Raw genomic sequence first — 15,038 nt, 5'->3', positions numbered from 1 at the left:
TTATCTAAGAAGGACCGCGAGGACGAGGAAGGAGAGCGGCCATAGTGAGGAGGAGGCAGCCACGGCAGGTAAGTGCCTTTTTTGAAATATTATAATTACTTTGGGAGGGTGGAGGGGCTGGCTAACTCCACTTCACCACATAGTCGGAGTTTTGCCTAAACTCCGCGTTCGCAACGGAACTCGGAGAAGCCAAAACTCCGTAAACTCTGCTGGTGGAGCGGAGTTACCTGCCCGGGGTTAGTACTGACCAGATTCCTGGCTCCCACCTGCAAAGGTAACCGTCCCTAACTTTTGGGTTCCTTCATGACTCTTCCTTCCTCTGATAGTTTTAAGGGTTTCAGACTTCCAAATGCCCTATTGGCCCTGTCTCTCTCTTGTTGTGGAAGACGATCCTGATCGTAGGTGGTTGCGGGAGTCATTCGGCTCCCGTACAGGGCCTGTCTCCCTGACCTTAGGTTCTGCTTCACACCTGCAAAATCAGGGGCCCCAATATTCTGCACATTAGACCAACACAAGGGAAACCCTACTCACAAAGAACCAGGGTAAATGCTGTATGTCAAGAAACAAGGGTTCTTGTGGGAGCAATAGTGTACTATAATGGTACTTACAATGCGCAATGGCAATAACAATGGGTCATGTGGATTTCAGACAGAAAGGAGGCCGAGTACAGTGTGATTGCGTATTTACAATTTATAACAAATATTCAAACAATTTTGCACATATATACACAACCGTTAGTGCTTAGTGTCCCCAGTGAACATTGGAACCAGAGAAAACGGACTGGTGACATTTGTGACAATTACAGCTTGGTTTCCATTATTCAAAAAACTATCATTTCTAGTTCTAGCAATATTCTCAGACACTGTATACAGTAATCAGTACTGGTGTAATGATTCGTTTTTAGGTCTCGGCTGCGAAGGTTGCGCTTGCGCAGTCTCGCTCCGAGATTTAATGACTTGGAGAAGAGGGGCTTGAACGCGCCCCTCTTCTCCCCTGTTCTCCATTGGCTGGCCTCTTGAATGCTGGCCAGCCATTGGAGAAGAGGTCAGTCATTCAGATTAGGCCCCGTCCTTTTCGGATCGGGGGGCGTGTTTTTTGCAAGAAGTCTCAAGGAGGAGACAACAGCAAAACACGCCCCCGAATCCGAAAATGCCGCTGCCTTTCTCCGAGGCATTTCTGCTCTGCCTCGGAGAAAGGCAGTCGTGTGCTCGTCCGCTCCCCCTGCGTCCGGTGGCCAAATGTTACAGGTATGAAAGGGCTACGCGCGCCATCGTTGAAAGTAAGTAAGCACACGAAAGACAATGCGACACTACGAGTGCTTTTCATTGTCGTGCGTCTGCACTACTCATGTTTTGAGGTGCTGCAGCCTCGTTCACTTATGGGTTCGAACAAGGCCAGGCAAAAGTGTGCTAATTTGTCTCACTTAGGAAGTGGCGGGGCTGAAGAGATCGATCTTTGTAGAAGACCAAAGCCCTGGCACATAGGCTGATCGTGGCTAGCCTTTAAGCAGGGCATTGATCAGCCTGTGTATTTTCATAAACGATTTAGAGAATGTATTAAGTGTTCGACTGCTTGTGTGGGCTTTACGTGTCTGTTAGGGGCTTGAGGGTACACGTCTTATTCACAGCAGTAAACTGCGGTGCTGCTACTCTCAAGCTCTCCCCAAGTCCAGGTAAACTAAGGTTACTCTGGTGGCGTCTGGCTGCCCCGCTGGACTCCGCGGCAGCACTGACCTGTTGACATCTCGGCTTCAAATGGTGTTTGTTGCCAGAGGGGTTTCTTCTAATTGCACCAGAAGCAGAGGCAGTCGCCGCCATCAGCTAATGCAAACTACAGCCCTGCAGCCACAGCCCGAAGCACATCACGCACTCCAGTCACAAGGGACCCGCTAATTTCCGGACTGTGTCTCCCCAACCCCTCCTTAGCCCTAGCCCCCCTCTCCACTCCCACATTACACATTTGGGAGAGGATATTGTCCGTCGGCTAGACTGCCGACTTTGGTGCTGGAAACCCGGGTTCGAGCCTATGGGTCGCGTCCACATCCTGTGATTCTGGGCAAATCACTTCATCTCCCCGTGCCTGAATGTGTACTGTAAATACGGTGCTCGTGTAAAGCGCTCCAATACCTTCGGGTCGAGTTTGCGCTATATAAATATGCAACAACAACAAAAAAAACGCTAGACTCTAACCAATAGGAGTGTCGGACTCTCGCAGACGCTGGTCTGCCTCACATTGAAGCCATAATCTCCCTCCTGATTGGCTGTCTGTACCAACGAGAGCCAGGGGTAAACTCTAATCACAGAAAGAGCCCGTTCTCCACTGTGGCTCATCGCATTAACGCGAGCTCGTGGCAGTGCTGGGAGTTTCCCAGAATTAGTTTAATCGTAATCCCTGTTGACTGATTTTGAAGGGCTGTGTTTATGTGGTATACAAACCCCAGTGATCAAGTATAACCGCCGATTTTTTTATTAAATAAGTGTATCTTCTCTTGAGCGTCTCAAGGGAATGCTTCCGTTTCACACTAACCTGCGGTCCTGCAAGAGGGAGGGGAGCCAGGGCCCCGATAGTTATCTTGCAGGGTGACAGCGGTGTGCGGCTCAAATCTGTCAGTGTTTGTGAAGGAGTATTTGGAAATAATTACTGCACGCCTCCAAGCGTTGACATACTTTGCCCAGTTGTTGCATCATCTCATTTCTTGTGTTGTTTGCCGCCTCTGTAGACGTTGAAATTAATATTCTCCAGATACAGCGATGATCCGTTCCAAATCAAGTGCTGAGTCACTCCATTGCGAGTGATTAGCAACGGTTGTCATTTCAAAACCCTTATTAACCGGCCTTGACGAAGCCAATAGGCCCCTTCACATGAGCGCCTTTGGCAATGGATTTTAGCTGCTGTGCTCTAATGCACTTTTTTAATATTATAAAAACGAACAAACGGGAGTGGGTTGGGGGACAAGTCAACAGAGGCAGGGCTGGAGAGGAGGACGTGGATTGGATTAGGACATACAGAATGTGGAAGCACACGGACAACGGAAGGTAGACGCAAGAGCGAGCGAGGCAAATGGACAGTGGAAAGAGGTTGAGGTAGCAAGTGGAACGGAGATCCGACGGAAGGGGTAGGGGCAGCAGGTTGACTGCAGAAATTGGGCCAGAGGGGCTGAGGAAGCAAACTGACAACTGTGGGTGGGAGGAGCCGGGGAAGCAAGCTGACAGCGGATCGTGGGTGGGACTGAGGAAGCAGACTGGCAAGGGGGGATAGTGTTTAAACAAATAGTACAAAGTAGCTCCTGAAAAATAAGCAGTGGAAGGACACAAGTTGTGCCCAGGGGAGAAACCAACAGAAGAGGAGGAAGAAAACGCCTACAAAAGCTTACAAATGAGAAGCTATCAAATTACAGTGACAATGAAGCCAACCAATGGAATGCACTTGGTGTGCTCTAAGCCTAGTGTAAGCTAACGAGATGTCTCGTAGCAGAAAACTATGCGCTGTCTTAGGCAAGAACTAACAAGCATTTACAATGCAACGGTCTCGGCATTGTTAAAGTTAGAGGTATTGGCATTGCTCATGACATTATTTTTGTTTATGTTTTTGTTTTTAAAACATGTAGAGAAACGGCATTGTTGTTTACAATGTCAATAGCTTAGTCAGTGTGTGTGTAGGTGGCTCTGTGTGTGGGTGCAAATGCAATAGGTCTCGCATTTGAGAGTGATTAAGCTATTGACATTGTAAATAACAATGCCGTTTCTTTAAATGTTTTAAAAACAAAAACATAAACAAAAATAATGTCATGAGCAATGCCAATAGCTCTAACTTTACCAATGCCGAGACCATTGCATTGTAAATGCTTGTTCTTTATGTCGACGGCGTTTCGACCCTTCCAAGGATGCAGGGTCTCTTCAGGACCTAATAATATAGGGACATCTGAAAAGATAACTATCAACAAGGATGCTAATGCCTATCATGCAGAACTTCTTGGGGAGTGTTATCCGTAATGTGCCTCCGTGGGTGAGGGTTAAACCATGGAGCAGTGTCGATGGCGAAGATGCGGGAACAAGATGTGCCCCGTCTGTAGATTTCTGCTGAGTGAATCAGTGTCCGACGCATGCAGCCGCCACGCGTCTCCTCCTAAGCGTCTGTCTTGGTACGATGACCGTCATCGTACCATCCCTCACCCACCGGAGGCACATTACGGATAACACTCCCCAAGAAGTTCTGCATGATAGGCATTGGCATCCACATTGCCTCATCTCATCCCGCCAGCCTCTCCCTCTTCCCTTACACTGAGTACCCGGCTGGGTCCAGTGTGAGTATACTCTTATTTTCTTTCACTTGACCGTTGTTCTTCACATCCCACACGTGGCTGCGCATATTGATCGTTATCTTTTCAGATGTCCCTATAGTATTAGGTCCTGAAGAGACCCTGCATCCTTGGAAGGGTCGAAACGCCATTGACATAAAGAAAAACAAATCATTACACCAGCACGGATTACTGTATACAGTGTCTGAGAATATTGCTAAAACTATAAATGGTCATTTTTTGAATAATGGAAACCAAGCTGTAATTGTCACAAATGTCACCAGTCCGTTTTCTCTGGTTCCAATGTTCATTGGGGACACTAAGCACTAACGGTTGTGTATATATGTGCAAAATTGTTTGAATATTTGTTATAAATTGCAATCACACTGTACTCTGCCTCCTTTCGGTCTGAAATCCACATGACCCATTGTTATTGCCATTGTGCATTGTAAGTACCATAATAGTACACTATTGCTCCCACAAGCACCCTTGTTCCTTGACATCCAATATTCTGCGCGGCTGTTGCTTCATCATTTTCCGAGGAGTATTGGACCTGCACATGTCGCCTTCGCAGCACTCTCACCGGCCGCCAGGCTTGCACAGCTCCACTTTTCCAGAGGCTACCCTACAGTGCCACAGGAATGCCACTGGGACCGTTAATTAAATGCACAGTTTTTTTAAATGTGCATGATGTGTGCAAATATGTGGAAAATCATAGTGGCATTAGAAGTATCAGTGCGTTCAGGCCATCAGTGAGCACAACAATGTTCCATCACTTCTCCGCGTGAGACCGGTGTTGTGCTGTGCGTGTTGTCTGTGCGTATCAAGTGTCTGAAGTGAGGAGGTCTGTGTGTGGCTGCAAGTGTGGGTGTGTTGTGCGTGGAACTTGGAAGAAGGCAAGGCAAGCTGAAGCACATTTGGAACTTGTTGGAAACCGGGCAACCGGGTTAGCAGTCACCAGGTTCCCAGCACAATGGTAGCTTGGCTCGAGCGGTTGGGGGTCAGGCACCGTGTTAAGCGTACGTCACACCCTCACAATAACCATGCGTTCATCCGTTCCAAAAACGACACTACACCGTAAAAATTATGAAAGAAAGTAGTTTGTCTTTATCTTATTTTCTCTTAGTTGCAGGGTTCATAAAATAAACACAGTACCATAAGATTCTCCTTTAAAAGGGCAGGTCAAATAAATAATACCACAGTGGGGTTTCAATAAATAGGATCAGGTCATAAATAAGCAAGGAATAAATAGGGGTGCAATAAATACAAATGGCTAATAAATACTGTCAGACAATAAATACAATGCAGGAATAAATACAGTCAGACAATAAATACAGTCAATAAATAAAGCACCTTCAATATCTTAAATAACACAATTAATGACAATTACAGTTCACATCACTTTCCTGAGGTCGTTTGGTTTTACTATGCCCAAATACAGCTTGTGGTCATTTGGATGACATGGGGGGTGTCCCACCTAGATTGGTAAAGGCTGGGCCTGAACTGAGGTAGAATAAGGGTAACCTAAGGATCTGGTTCTCCCAAAATACACAACCCCTCGCAGAGATCACTGCACCAGTCTCAGTTCACCCCTGGCACTCCCAGGCTGGTTCTAACACCCCTCTAGCCCCTAGAATGGTCTTTTAGGGCTCCACAGGGCCTCAGATGCCCTTTCTACCACTTACTGCCCTTTTCACGATGATCGGCTCCGCTCGGCGCCAGGTCGACGTCGCTGGGCGGCTCCGGTTCGATGTCGCTGGGCGGCCTCGGTTCGGTGTCGCTGGGCGGCTCCGGATCGATGTCGCTGGGCGGCCTCGGCTCGATGTCGCTGGGCTGCTCCGGCTCGATGTCGCCTTCCGGCGTCGCAGGGTCACGGTCTCCCCGCTTCCGGGTGTCTCCGGAGTGCGACCTCCACTCCCGACCTCCGGCGCGCTTCACCTCAGATTCCGGAGTGCGATCTCCACTCCCGACCTCCGGCGCGCTTCACCTCAGATTCCGGCGTCTCCGGAGTGCGATCTCCAATCCCGACCTCCGGCGCGCTTCACCTCGATCTCCGGCGACTCCGGAGTGCGATCTCCACTCCCGACCTCCGGCGCGCTTCACCTCGACCTCAGGTGACTCCTTACTCGACCTCCGGTGCCTCTCCACGACCTCCGTCGGCGCCCTCTCTCGACCTCTGACGGCTCCGGGTACGACGTCTGCTTTCTGCCAGCGCCGCTTCTCCACCTCAGGCCTCAGGTCTCCAGGCTTCTCGACGTCAGGACTCCAGGAGGACACCGCTAAACAGGTCAGGAGCTTGCTGGTCTTCTTCTTTAAGGCCTCTTCACAATATTTAGGTCCTTAAGATGGTTTTTCTGATCTTGATCCCACACAGGGCTCTAGGCTGGGCTTGGTCAGTAGGGACTAGCATCAAGGGTGGGTTTCTGGACCCCACTCCAAGCACTGGTTTCCACCCCTGCTGCCTTACTCCGACCTCCTTCTGAACTGGTCCTCTCTCCTCTCTAGTCAGATGCCAACTGCCACTCTGAGATGGCCTCCCAACATTCTAAACTGCCTCTCACTGTCACAGGGTTCCAGAATGTTACGGAAGGTTCTAGAAATCTCCAGTGGGTTCTGATGATGTCACAGGTGACAATGGGTGGCCACCATTTTGTGTCTCAGGCCCTCAGACAGAAGTTCCAGGGGTAGGGAAAATGGCTCCCTGATCCTGCATCAACACTAAAAAGTCTGGTGGTTCCCAAAAAGGAAAAATTATAATAGGGTTTGAGGCAAAAGTGGGACAAAATAAATAATGATGAGGAGGGACCACCCAAAGGGCTGACAGGTCTAACAGAACTTTATTACCCGCAACTTGAAGTGAATGATTTTAATTTATGCCCCTGACTCCAGGGCTAGGCACACACTTACTTGCTTGAATTTGCAGCGACGGCCGGCGGCGCCGCAAGCTCATCAACAGCAACCTGGCCACACTTGACTTTCTGAATTCTGTCGCCGCTCACTCCACGGGAGAGCGACAGCCGACCCATTCGCCCTAGAACTGTGAGTCTGACTGAACTCACACTGACAACTGACCTCACTCATGTCTTGGAGGTACCCATTGGCAGGCACTGACTTGACATCAGTGAAATGCATCTTACGCTGCACGGTGATTGAATCAATCCAGTTACATTGTAGTTAGCTTAGCCCAGCCCCCAAGAAGTTTGCTGAGCAGCATGGTTCACTTTGTGCTGCCTGCGCTACTGACTCGACTAGTGTTACAATAACAGCCAGTGCTCTGGCCACAGCACTTGACAGTCAGGCGCAGGCTCTAATATGCGTGCATTCGTATTTCAGTGCAGTGATGCGGCCAACAACACTGAAATGCATTAGTCTAACGCCTGATACGTGGCACTTGGCATGTCTGGTAACCAGGGTGCAAGATTCTTCCATAAGGCCCATCACACCACTCAAAAGTACTCCTATCACAAGTATGGCTTTCAAAGGGAAAGTTATCCTGCCCCAGCTCCTTCTTTGTTTCTAAAGACAACCCTATGCTTCGTAGAGGATCGTGTATCTATTAATTCTTATTAACCACCCACCTAGCCTCATGGAGCTCAGGAGACAAGCAGCACTCCACCATGGGGCAATGTAATGTTGAGCTAGCACTAGGACTAAATGCAGAATTGCTTTCCTGTAACAGTATGCATTCAAATCTCCAATATATGCAGCAGAGCTAAATTTGGCTAAGGTGGGATCAACCAACCAAAAATCTGTGATATGTATTTTAAATCTTTTCTTGCTGCTTGGGTGCTTTTTGAAATGTTGATGTAGTGTTTTTACTGAAAAGCCCCCTTGAAAATCCTGTTTAATGAGAATTTAATTGATACTTCTTTTTTGTAGTGATCTGGAAAAAAGATTACAGCGTACACCAGGAGAATGTTTCCCATCAGGATATGGTAAGGGAAGTCGTAGCAGCTAAGAATATGGTACACACTGTGATTGTAGGCATTGGTGGTTAAGGAACTTATCTTTCTGCATCTCTTCTTGTGGGAGCCACATTACTCAGCTCACTATCATTAACTCGTAAGCTGAAATAGTATAATACACAAACTTTGGACCAAACAAAAATATGTAAACAGCGAGGTTGGAGGTTTGTTTATCCAAGTTATGTTTGTTGCGCCATGGCATAACCACGTATGCTGATGTGCAAAATGTAAAATGGTATTTTATTACCATTGTTGAGGGAGAAAAGGGGCATCATGATCCACTCAAGGCTTCGCCTCTCGCGAATCATGGACCCTTGACAAACTCGAGTATGGTAATAAATATCATATTATATTCTGCACATGTGCAGGGGTACTATAATTTATATGAATATATGTTTGTATTTATATACCTATATGTAGTTGCGAGTCATGTCATTGACCGCCTGGAGAATGTTCATCTTTCTCGTGGGTAGTGTAACTGCGTCATGGTGGGTCTACCAGTGGATTCTACCTCCCACTGATGATTATGTAGTGTTTATTTGTTCGAGGAATTCCCTAGGCACATGCACAGTGAACCCTTGAAGATATCGTGCTCCACAGATGATTCAAGTCTTTTCTAACTTTGTAAAACTAACAATTTCCAAAAAATGTATGTTTTCTCAAATTTACATGCCAGCTGATGGTGAATACTAATTGGTATCCTGCTCATACTTTCAGCCTATAAATCTGGAAAACCCATATAAAGAACCCCCTAAGAGATGTACCCTATGTCAGATCTCTGTTGACTACAAAAATACACAGGCAAGTATGACTATGATGTCTGATCCACATTTGTGTACCATTGCTGGATATAACAAATTATAACATTTCTAAATATCAGTGTGTGCTCAATTATTCTGATAAATACTAGACCTTGTGAACATAAATAAGCTTTTTTTCCAGCTCAGTCCCTACATGACTATTGTATGATTGAAGAAGAGCTACCTTTGTTTTGAGATGTTTATTTTCCAGCTTCGGGAGCTGAGAGGAGCTTTCAGAAATAATGTAGAAATGTCGACAAAGCTTTTAGTCTTTCAGGTAGGACCATGAGAGTTATCAAACTTAGAAATCGGCAGAGCAAGGAATAAGTTGATGGAAAAATATTGAAATTTAATTGAATTATTAGCTCCTTTGGGATAGGCGCTCTTCCTGCTCTTGTCTTTAAAATTAGAGAAATGTAAACCTGTCAAGGATGAATGTAAGGGTTTTCACATTTCCCTAGTATTGGGAAGTTATTTAAATCTTATAACTGTAGTACTCTAAGATCTTCTGTTACCAACTTATGCTACTTTGTCTGACGATTTCAGAATGAGCAGTTAATGAAGCATGAGGACAAGAGTAGTTCAGCACAACCCTACTGTGCGGTAAATGAGACCTTGAATAAGTCGTTCTCATGCTTCCTTCCCCCACATCTGAATTTTGAAAGAATACCTAAAGGGCATTTTGGGGTAGGCCTTCCTTGGAGATGAATGGTGAGAGCTGGTATCGAAAAGAAATCTAGGCGCAAAGACTTATTTTGACTAAAACCTGCTTCATTGCATTTAATATAATTTCTTTCTTTAGACCTGGTCTAGAAAAGCCCCCATTAACAGTTGTTAACACCCACTGGGTTGTAGTGAATGTTTCACATCTATGTGTTGTAACTTTGTTACGTTTTAGTTGGGGGCCATGGTTGAGGCTGTTGTTGCTATTCTGTGCCTGGCAGTGGATTCACAAATTGAATGAATGTGGAGGGTAGTCTTCATTCATTCGCTCATTTGCAATGATTGAAAAACTGGCTTTCCCATTTAAAACTGGCCTTACGATCTTATGACATTTGAATGTTCAGTACTAATTAAGCCTTTTCCAACTTGAAGCTCAGCATTATTCTTTTAATTCCCTCTTTAATGCTTTGGACACCAGTACGCTCCCCCTCTAACTCCTTATCCGCAAGTATTTACAACCACCCCTGGGCATAGGGATGCCAGAACTCACTTGAAGATCCATAAACCGCTTTAGCATCCAGAAGGCCAAAATGTCTTCTAATAATTTGACACCATTCATTTTCCACAGTGATGTGCTCTAAAATTGTTTCTGCCATCTCTGTATTTTCCAAAGAGTGGTAATCCATTGTAAATATGAAATATCTATACGATTTAGCTTTTATGATTTTAAAATGTACCTTAAAACAAAAAGTTTGGATTCTTAAACTTGAACTGGGATACTTGCATACAACGAGGGCTGACAATAAGCCTCAGATGTTCTTTATTGGAAGCCATTGTAATATCTAGAAACCTACATGTACTTACTTCTGTCAGGTATGCAAATCCTGGTAGACACTCTTACGGGTAGTGTAAATATGCTATTACAGGTGACAGAACACCGCTTTGCCTCTTGGCAAAGAACACATCATAAAAAACACCTACACTGGGTACAGTGTGCCAAGACGAAGGGGCGGGGAGCAACTCCTCCAGGAAAATGATGACAGACGGGAGACTTAACAAACTGGAGGCGTAAGTGGCAAGGAGACACAAGTCATCACACATCTTAATCCCTTACATTTGTGTATGCCCTACCTATTCACTTACACAGGAAAGATGGAAGGCATAAATGATCCCATGTCATTTGGCTGCGTTATATCAAATATAAGCAGCCTGGCTATCCTTTCTATCAGAAGAGAAATAGATTCAGTTTGTAAAATGTATTGCAGAAATCATTCAATAAAATCTACAAAGAAGGTACAAATGACAATTTAAAAAACAACTTTGTACCACCAGATCTTCATACACAATATACGGCAATCTTTCTACGGCACCAGTCTTTCCATAAATGATCTGCTGCACAATATTACACATACACCTCTCTTCTTTACAGATGGATAGACCTTGAGGGTGGTTACCTGCTCCATGATTCCACAATGTTAGTTTCAATCTATTTATGTGTTCAAAGTGGACACATAAATAGATAACATCTTTTGTCTTCTTTGCATTGATCTTCAAAGACGTGGCACATCTGGCTATGTTCCATTTAAATGTAAAGTTACTGAGTGGGAGTAGTGTGGGTAGTGTAGTAGTGTTTTAGGGTTAGGGGTAGTGTAGGGGTGAGAGTAGTGTGTTGTGTAGGTGTAGGGTTTGCACTTACCTTGCATACTTTTACCACGAGTATAGCTTTACCATGCATGCCTTTGCGTTGTAATGGCATGCGTGCTGAAGGCATACTCGTGGTAAAAGTATGCGATGTAATGGCATACATCCCTCAAAACATTCTGGGAGAAAATCTTTGTTTTTATAAATGGTTTGTTTGACTGTACGCTAACAAAATAACTTTCCACCCTTACCATGGCATGCATTGTAACGCATGCGATGTAATTGCAACGCGTGGTAAAAACCTGTTCCCTGTGTTGAGTATTGGGCAATGCAAGATAAGATGTGCTTAATCCCCCGTTTCCTTGTTACAGTTCCAATATAACACGTCATCACTAAGGCCTAATGAGAATAAACGGGCAGGGGTCCAAAAAGCCTTGTGTAGCAGCCAAAATTTTGTTTGTGAGAGCACCGGGGAGATCTTATTACGTGAGGCCGAGCTCCATAGTGTGGACCATTCTTGTTCGTTATGTGTGGCTTTAGTTTGTTTATCCCAATAGGCAACAGTCTTATCATTAAGTTGAGAGGATTTTGGGCGGAGGAGTTTGTAGAGCTGTGAGACCTTGTGCCCCCATTTATTAATGTTTGACACAAACCGGGAGATTGATGGTTGTGAGGCGGATAATTTGGCTTTTGACAGGTGCATGCAATCATTCAACTTGGGGGCGGGATATATACGGATTGTTATGGCCCTGTACGGGGAACCTTCAGCCCGTATCATCGTTAATGGATCACTCTCTGAGCCCTTTACACTGCAACAAGGTACTAGACAGGGATGTCCACTATCCCCTTCATTATTCTTACTTTCACTGGAACCCCTTATCCAAGATATCAAGTTAAATACGATCATAAAAGGGATCGATAGCAATGGCGTGGAAATAAAATTAGCCGCCTATGCAGATGACATACTAATAGTAACGGAACAGCCAAAGACATCAATTGAGGCCCTGATGGAGACGATAGCAAAATATTCCGGGTTCTCAGGTTATAAGCTAAACAGAGACTAATCAGAAAGCAAACCACTAAATATTCACTGCACGAGAGACACCCTGGGTGTGTCAGGCTTAGCCTGACAAGCAGGATATATCAAATACCTAGGTATATATTTTGGTAGCGACTTAATTGACACGCTACATCAGAATGAGAAACTGCTACTAGAAAAGCTTAAGTAACTTCTGGACTCCTGGTCTCCAAAATTCATAACGTGGTGGGGCAGAATCAAAACTATTAAAATGATGATCACCCCAATGATAACTATCTGATCAGCATGCTCCCGCTCCTCCTCACAGATGATTTCTACTGCAAAGTTGACATCTTGATCTCTAAATTCCTTTGGCGAGGGAAGAAAGCACGGATAAGTATCCAATAATTAAGACTGGATAAAAATCAAGGAGGGGTAAATCTAGCAGACTTCAGAATATTCCAGCTAGCTTTTCTGGCAAAACAACGCTCATATTGGATATCACCGCCTATTCGCCGGTATGGCTACAGGTAGAGAGGGCCATCCTGAATAACCTAAGCCCCCTGGCTCTACTAACAGCAAATAGATACCGCCACACCTCCAAGTCCATCTTTATAAATACAAAAATCGCGCTATTAAAGGTAGACCAGAAGCTGGAGAATCGCATCAAAGGTTCTAAAATGGAGTCACTTTGGGCCAATAGCAAGATTCTGTATAAAGGGAAAAGCCTAGCCTTCGATACATGGATTGGGAAAGGTATCTACTACCCTTACCAATATTTTTAATCTAATGAGAGCTCCATCCAATCTAGGGCAGCGGAGTGGGAGGCACATAATGTGGTCATACACAGGCATTGCATCTCGACAGCAGTGGAAGGGGGGAGGTCCGGGGGGGGGTGGAGTTGCCAAACAAACCCTACGCAGAGAAATTCTATGTACAGACAGGGAAATAAAACCGTTCAGGACTGCGCTCCCCCTCCACGAGGATAGATTTTAAGAACTGCGCTCTCAGGAAAAATCATGCCGAGCTGGAGGCATTGCTGGGCAACCTAGATCCTAAACATTACCTAGCGTGACAGCAGGAAGAGGGAGAGTGGGTGAGTAGATTACTGCGGGGCGATCACGCCCACTCACCTACTGGAGCTATCAAGACTGCTGATGGAGTCACTCAAAACTCAATCGAGCATTAGCACCACCTTCCTGGGGCACTACTGCACTCCTGTATATGGCAGAGGTTGGTTCTGATGACATTAGAATTCTTTCAAGATATCCTCCTGCCCTGCTTGAATCCACTGCAACGTACTGAGCTTGATGAACCCCTTCAAATCAAAAAACTTTGTACAGCGATTGCCCAAATGGCTAGAAAACAAAAAAACTCCTGGCACTGATGACCTCCCCATAGAGTATTACGCAGCTTACGACATATTATTAACCCCAAAACTACTAGTGGTCTAAAATAAAGCAAGGAAACAAGGCACACTTCAGCTGTGAAGGTCAGCTAATGGTACTGCCTAATCTGGGCCGCAACCCCCTTGATGTGCATTCATACGGCTGCTGTCACTTTTAAATCTTAGCACAAAATATTGGGGAAAGTATTATCCAACCGGCTGCTCCCAGTCATACATACCTTGGTTTATGCTCACCAAACAGCTTTGTACCAGAAAGAAACTCCTTTCTAAACATTCAATGATTACCGGGCTAGATGCGCATCAATGATATTGCCGGTGGCAACCACAATTCATTAGCGCTTGATATAAAAAAGGCGTTTGCTAGATTGAGCTGGCCTTTCCTGCAGGTGACGCTGGAGGGGATGGGTATAGGTGTGGGGTTCCTTTGCCGGATCTTTATGCTCTACAGTCACCCTGTGGCGAGGGTTAAGTCTGTTTGAATAATGTCAGCACACTTTGACCTACAAAGAGTGCTGTGGCAACAAATGATGGATGGAAAGCTGAATGAATCGAACATTCACCCCCGTCGAGATCTGGGTTAAATCCATCGTTCTTTTGCTCAATACCCCACCCCAGGATGGGCCCAGCCATATGCAAATCAGTCTTTACCCTGTTCCTCATGGGAACAGTCCAGTCCGAACTGCCAAGCTGGGTCTTCCCTGGACCAGAAACAAGTATCCTGGGACCGGTTTTCGGGGTAACACACCTCATCAGCCAGACTAGCTTGAATCCAGTGGCCCAGCGAGCAAGGGACCCACGTGTGGGCAAACTGGCTTTATTGAGTTTTTCAGGCACCAGGCATATCTTACAATGACACTTATCAAACAAAGGTTCTCAGGGGCCACAGCGCATTGACCAGGTGCGTCTCACCAGAAGTGGGATTCATTCACATGGTGTGGCACTGTCCAGTGTGCGACATGCTTGGAAAGAGATTGTGGGTACGCTGTCGGCTCTACTAGAGCACATTTTACGAGCGACTCCAGAATCGTGTGTTGGGCATTATACCCATAGCCAAAGGGGACAAATACTTCCACAGATCCTGAACCTGGCCTTTGTGTTGTTCAAAGGACAGATAGTGATGTCTTGGCAGTCTTGCGTCGTCCCCGACACAAGGAGCTGGCCCAAAGTGTCGCTTAGGTGTTCAAAGCAGAGTTGGATGCCATAACAAAAGCACGCATCGAAGGAGGGGTGGAGACAGGTGGTGTCA

At 45.7% G+C, this 15,038-nt stretch overlaps 1 protein-coding gene across 1 annotated transcript in view; it reads left to right on the top strand.

The window, feature by feature from the left end:
* MRPS18C (mitochondrial ribosomal protein S18C) overlaps positions 1-15,038 on the top strand; it is a 115,231-nt gene that overhangs the window by 28,259 nt on the left and 71,934 nt on the right. The window contains exons 2-3 of the mRNA XM_085636578.1: positions 8,177-8,232; positions 8,980-9,063. Of these exons, the coding sequence (XP_085492704.1) occupies positions 8,177-8,232; positions 8,980-9,063 (140 nt within the window). The remainder of the gene's footprint in view (positions 1-8,176; positions 8,233-8,979; positions 9,064-15,038) is intronic.

The sequence above is a fragment of the Triturus cristatus genome, chromosome 2_1 (genome assembly GCF_964204655.1).
Source record: "Triturus cristatus chromosome 2_1, aTriCri1.1, whole genome shotgun sequence".
NCBI classification, from domain to species: Eukaryota; Metazoa; Chordata; class Amphibia; order Caudata; family Salamandridae; genus Triturus; species Triturus cristatus.
The sequence above is the reverse complement of the archived record's forward strand: the minus strand, read 5'-3'. Positions and strand labels throughout refer to the sequence as shown.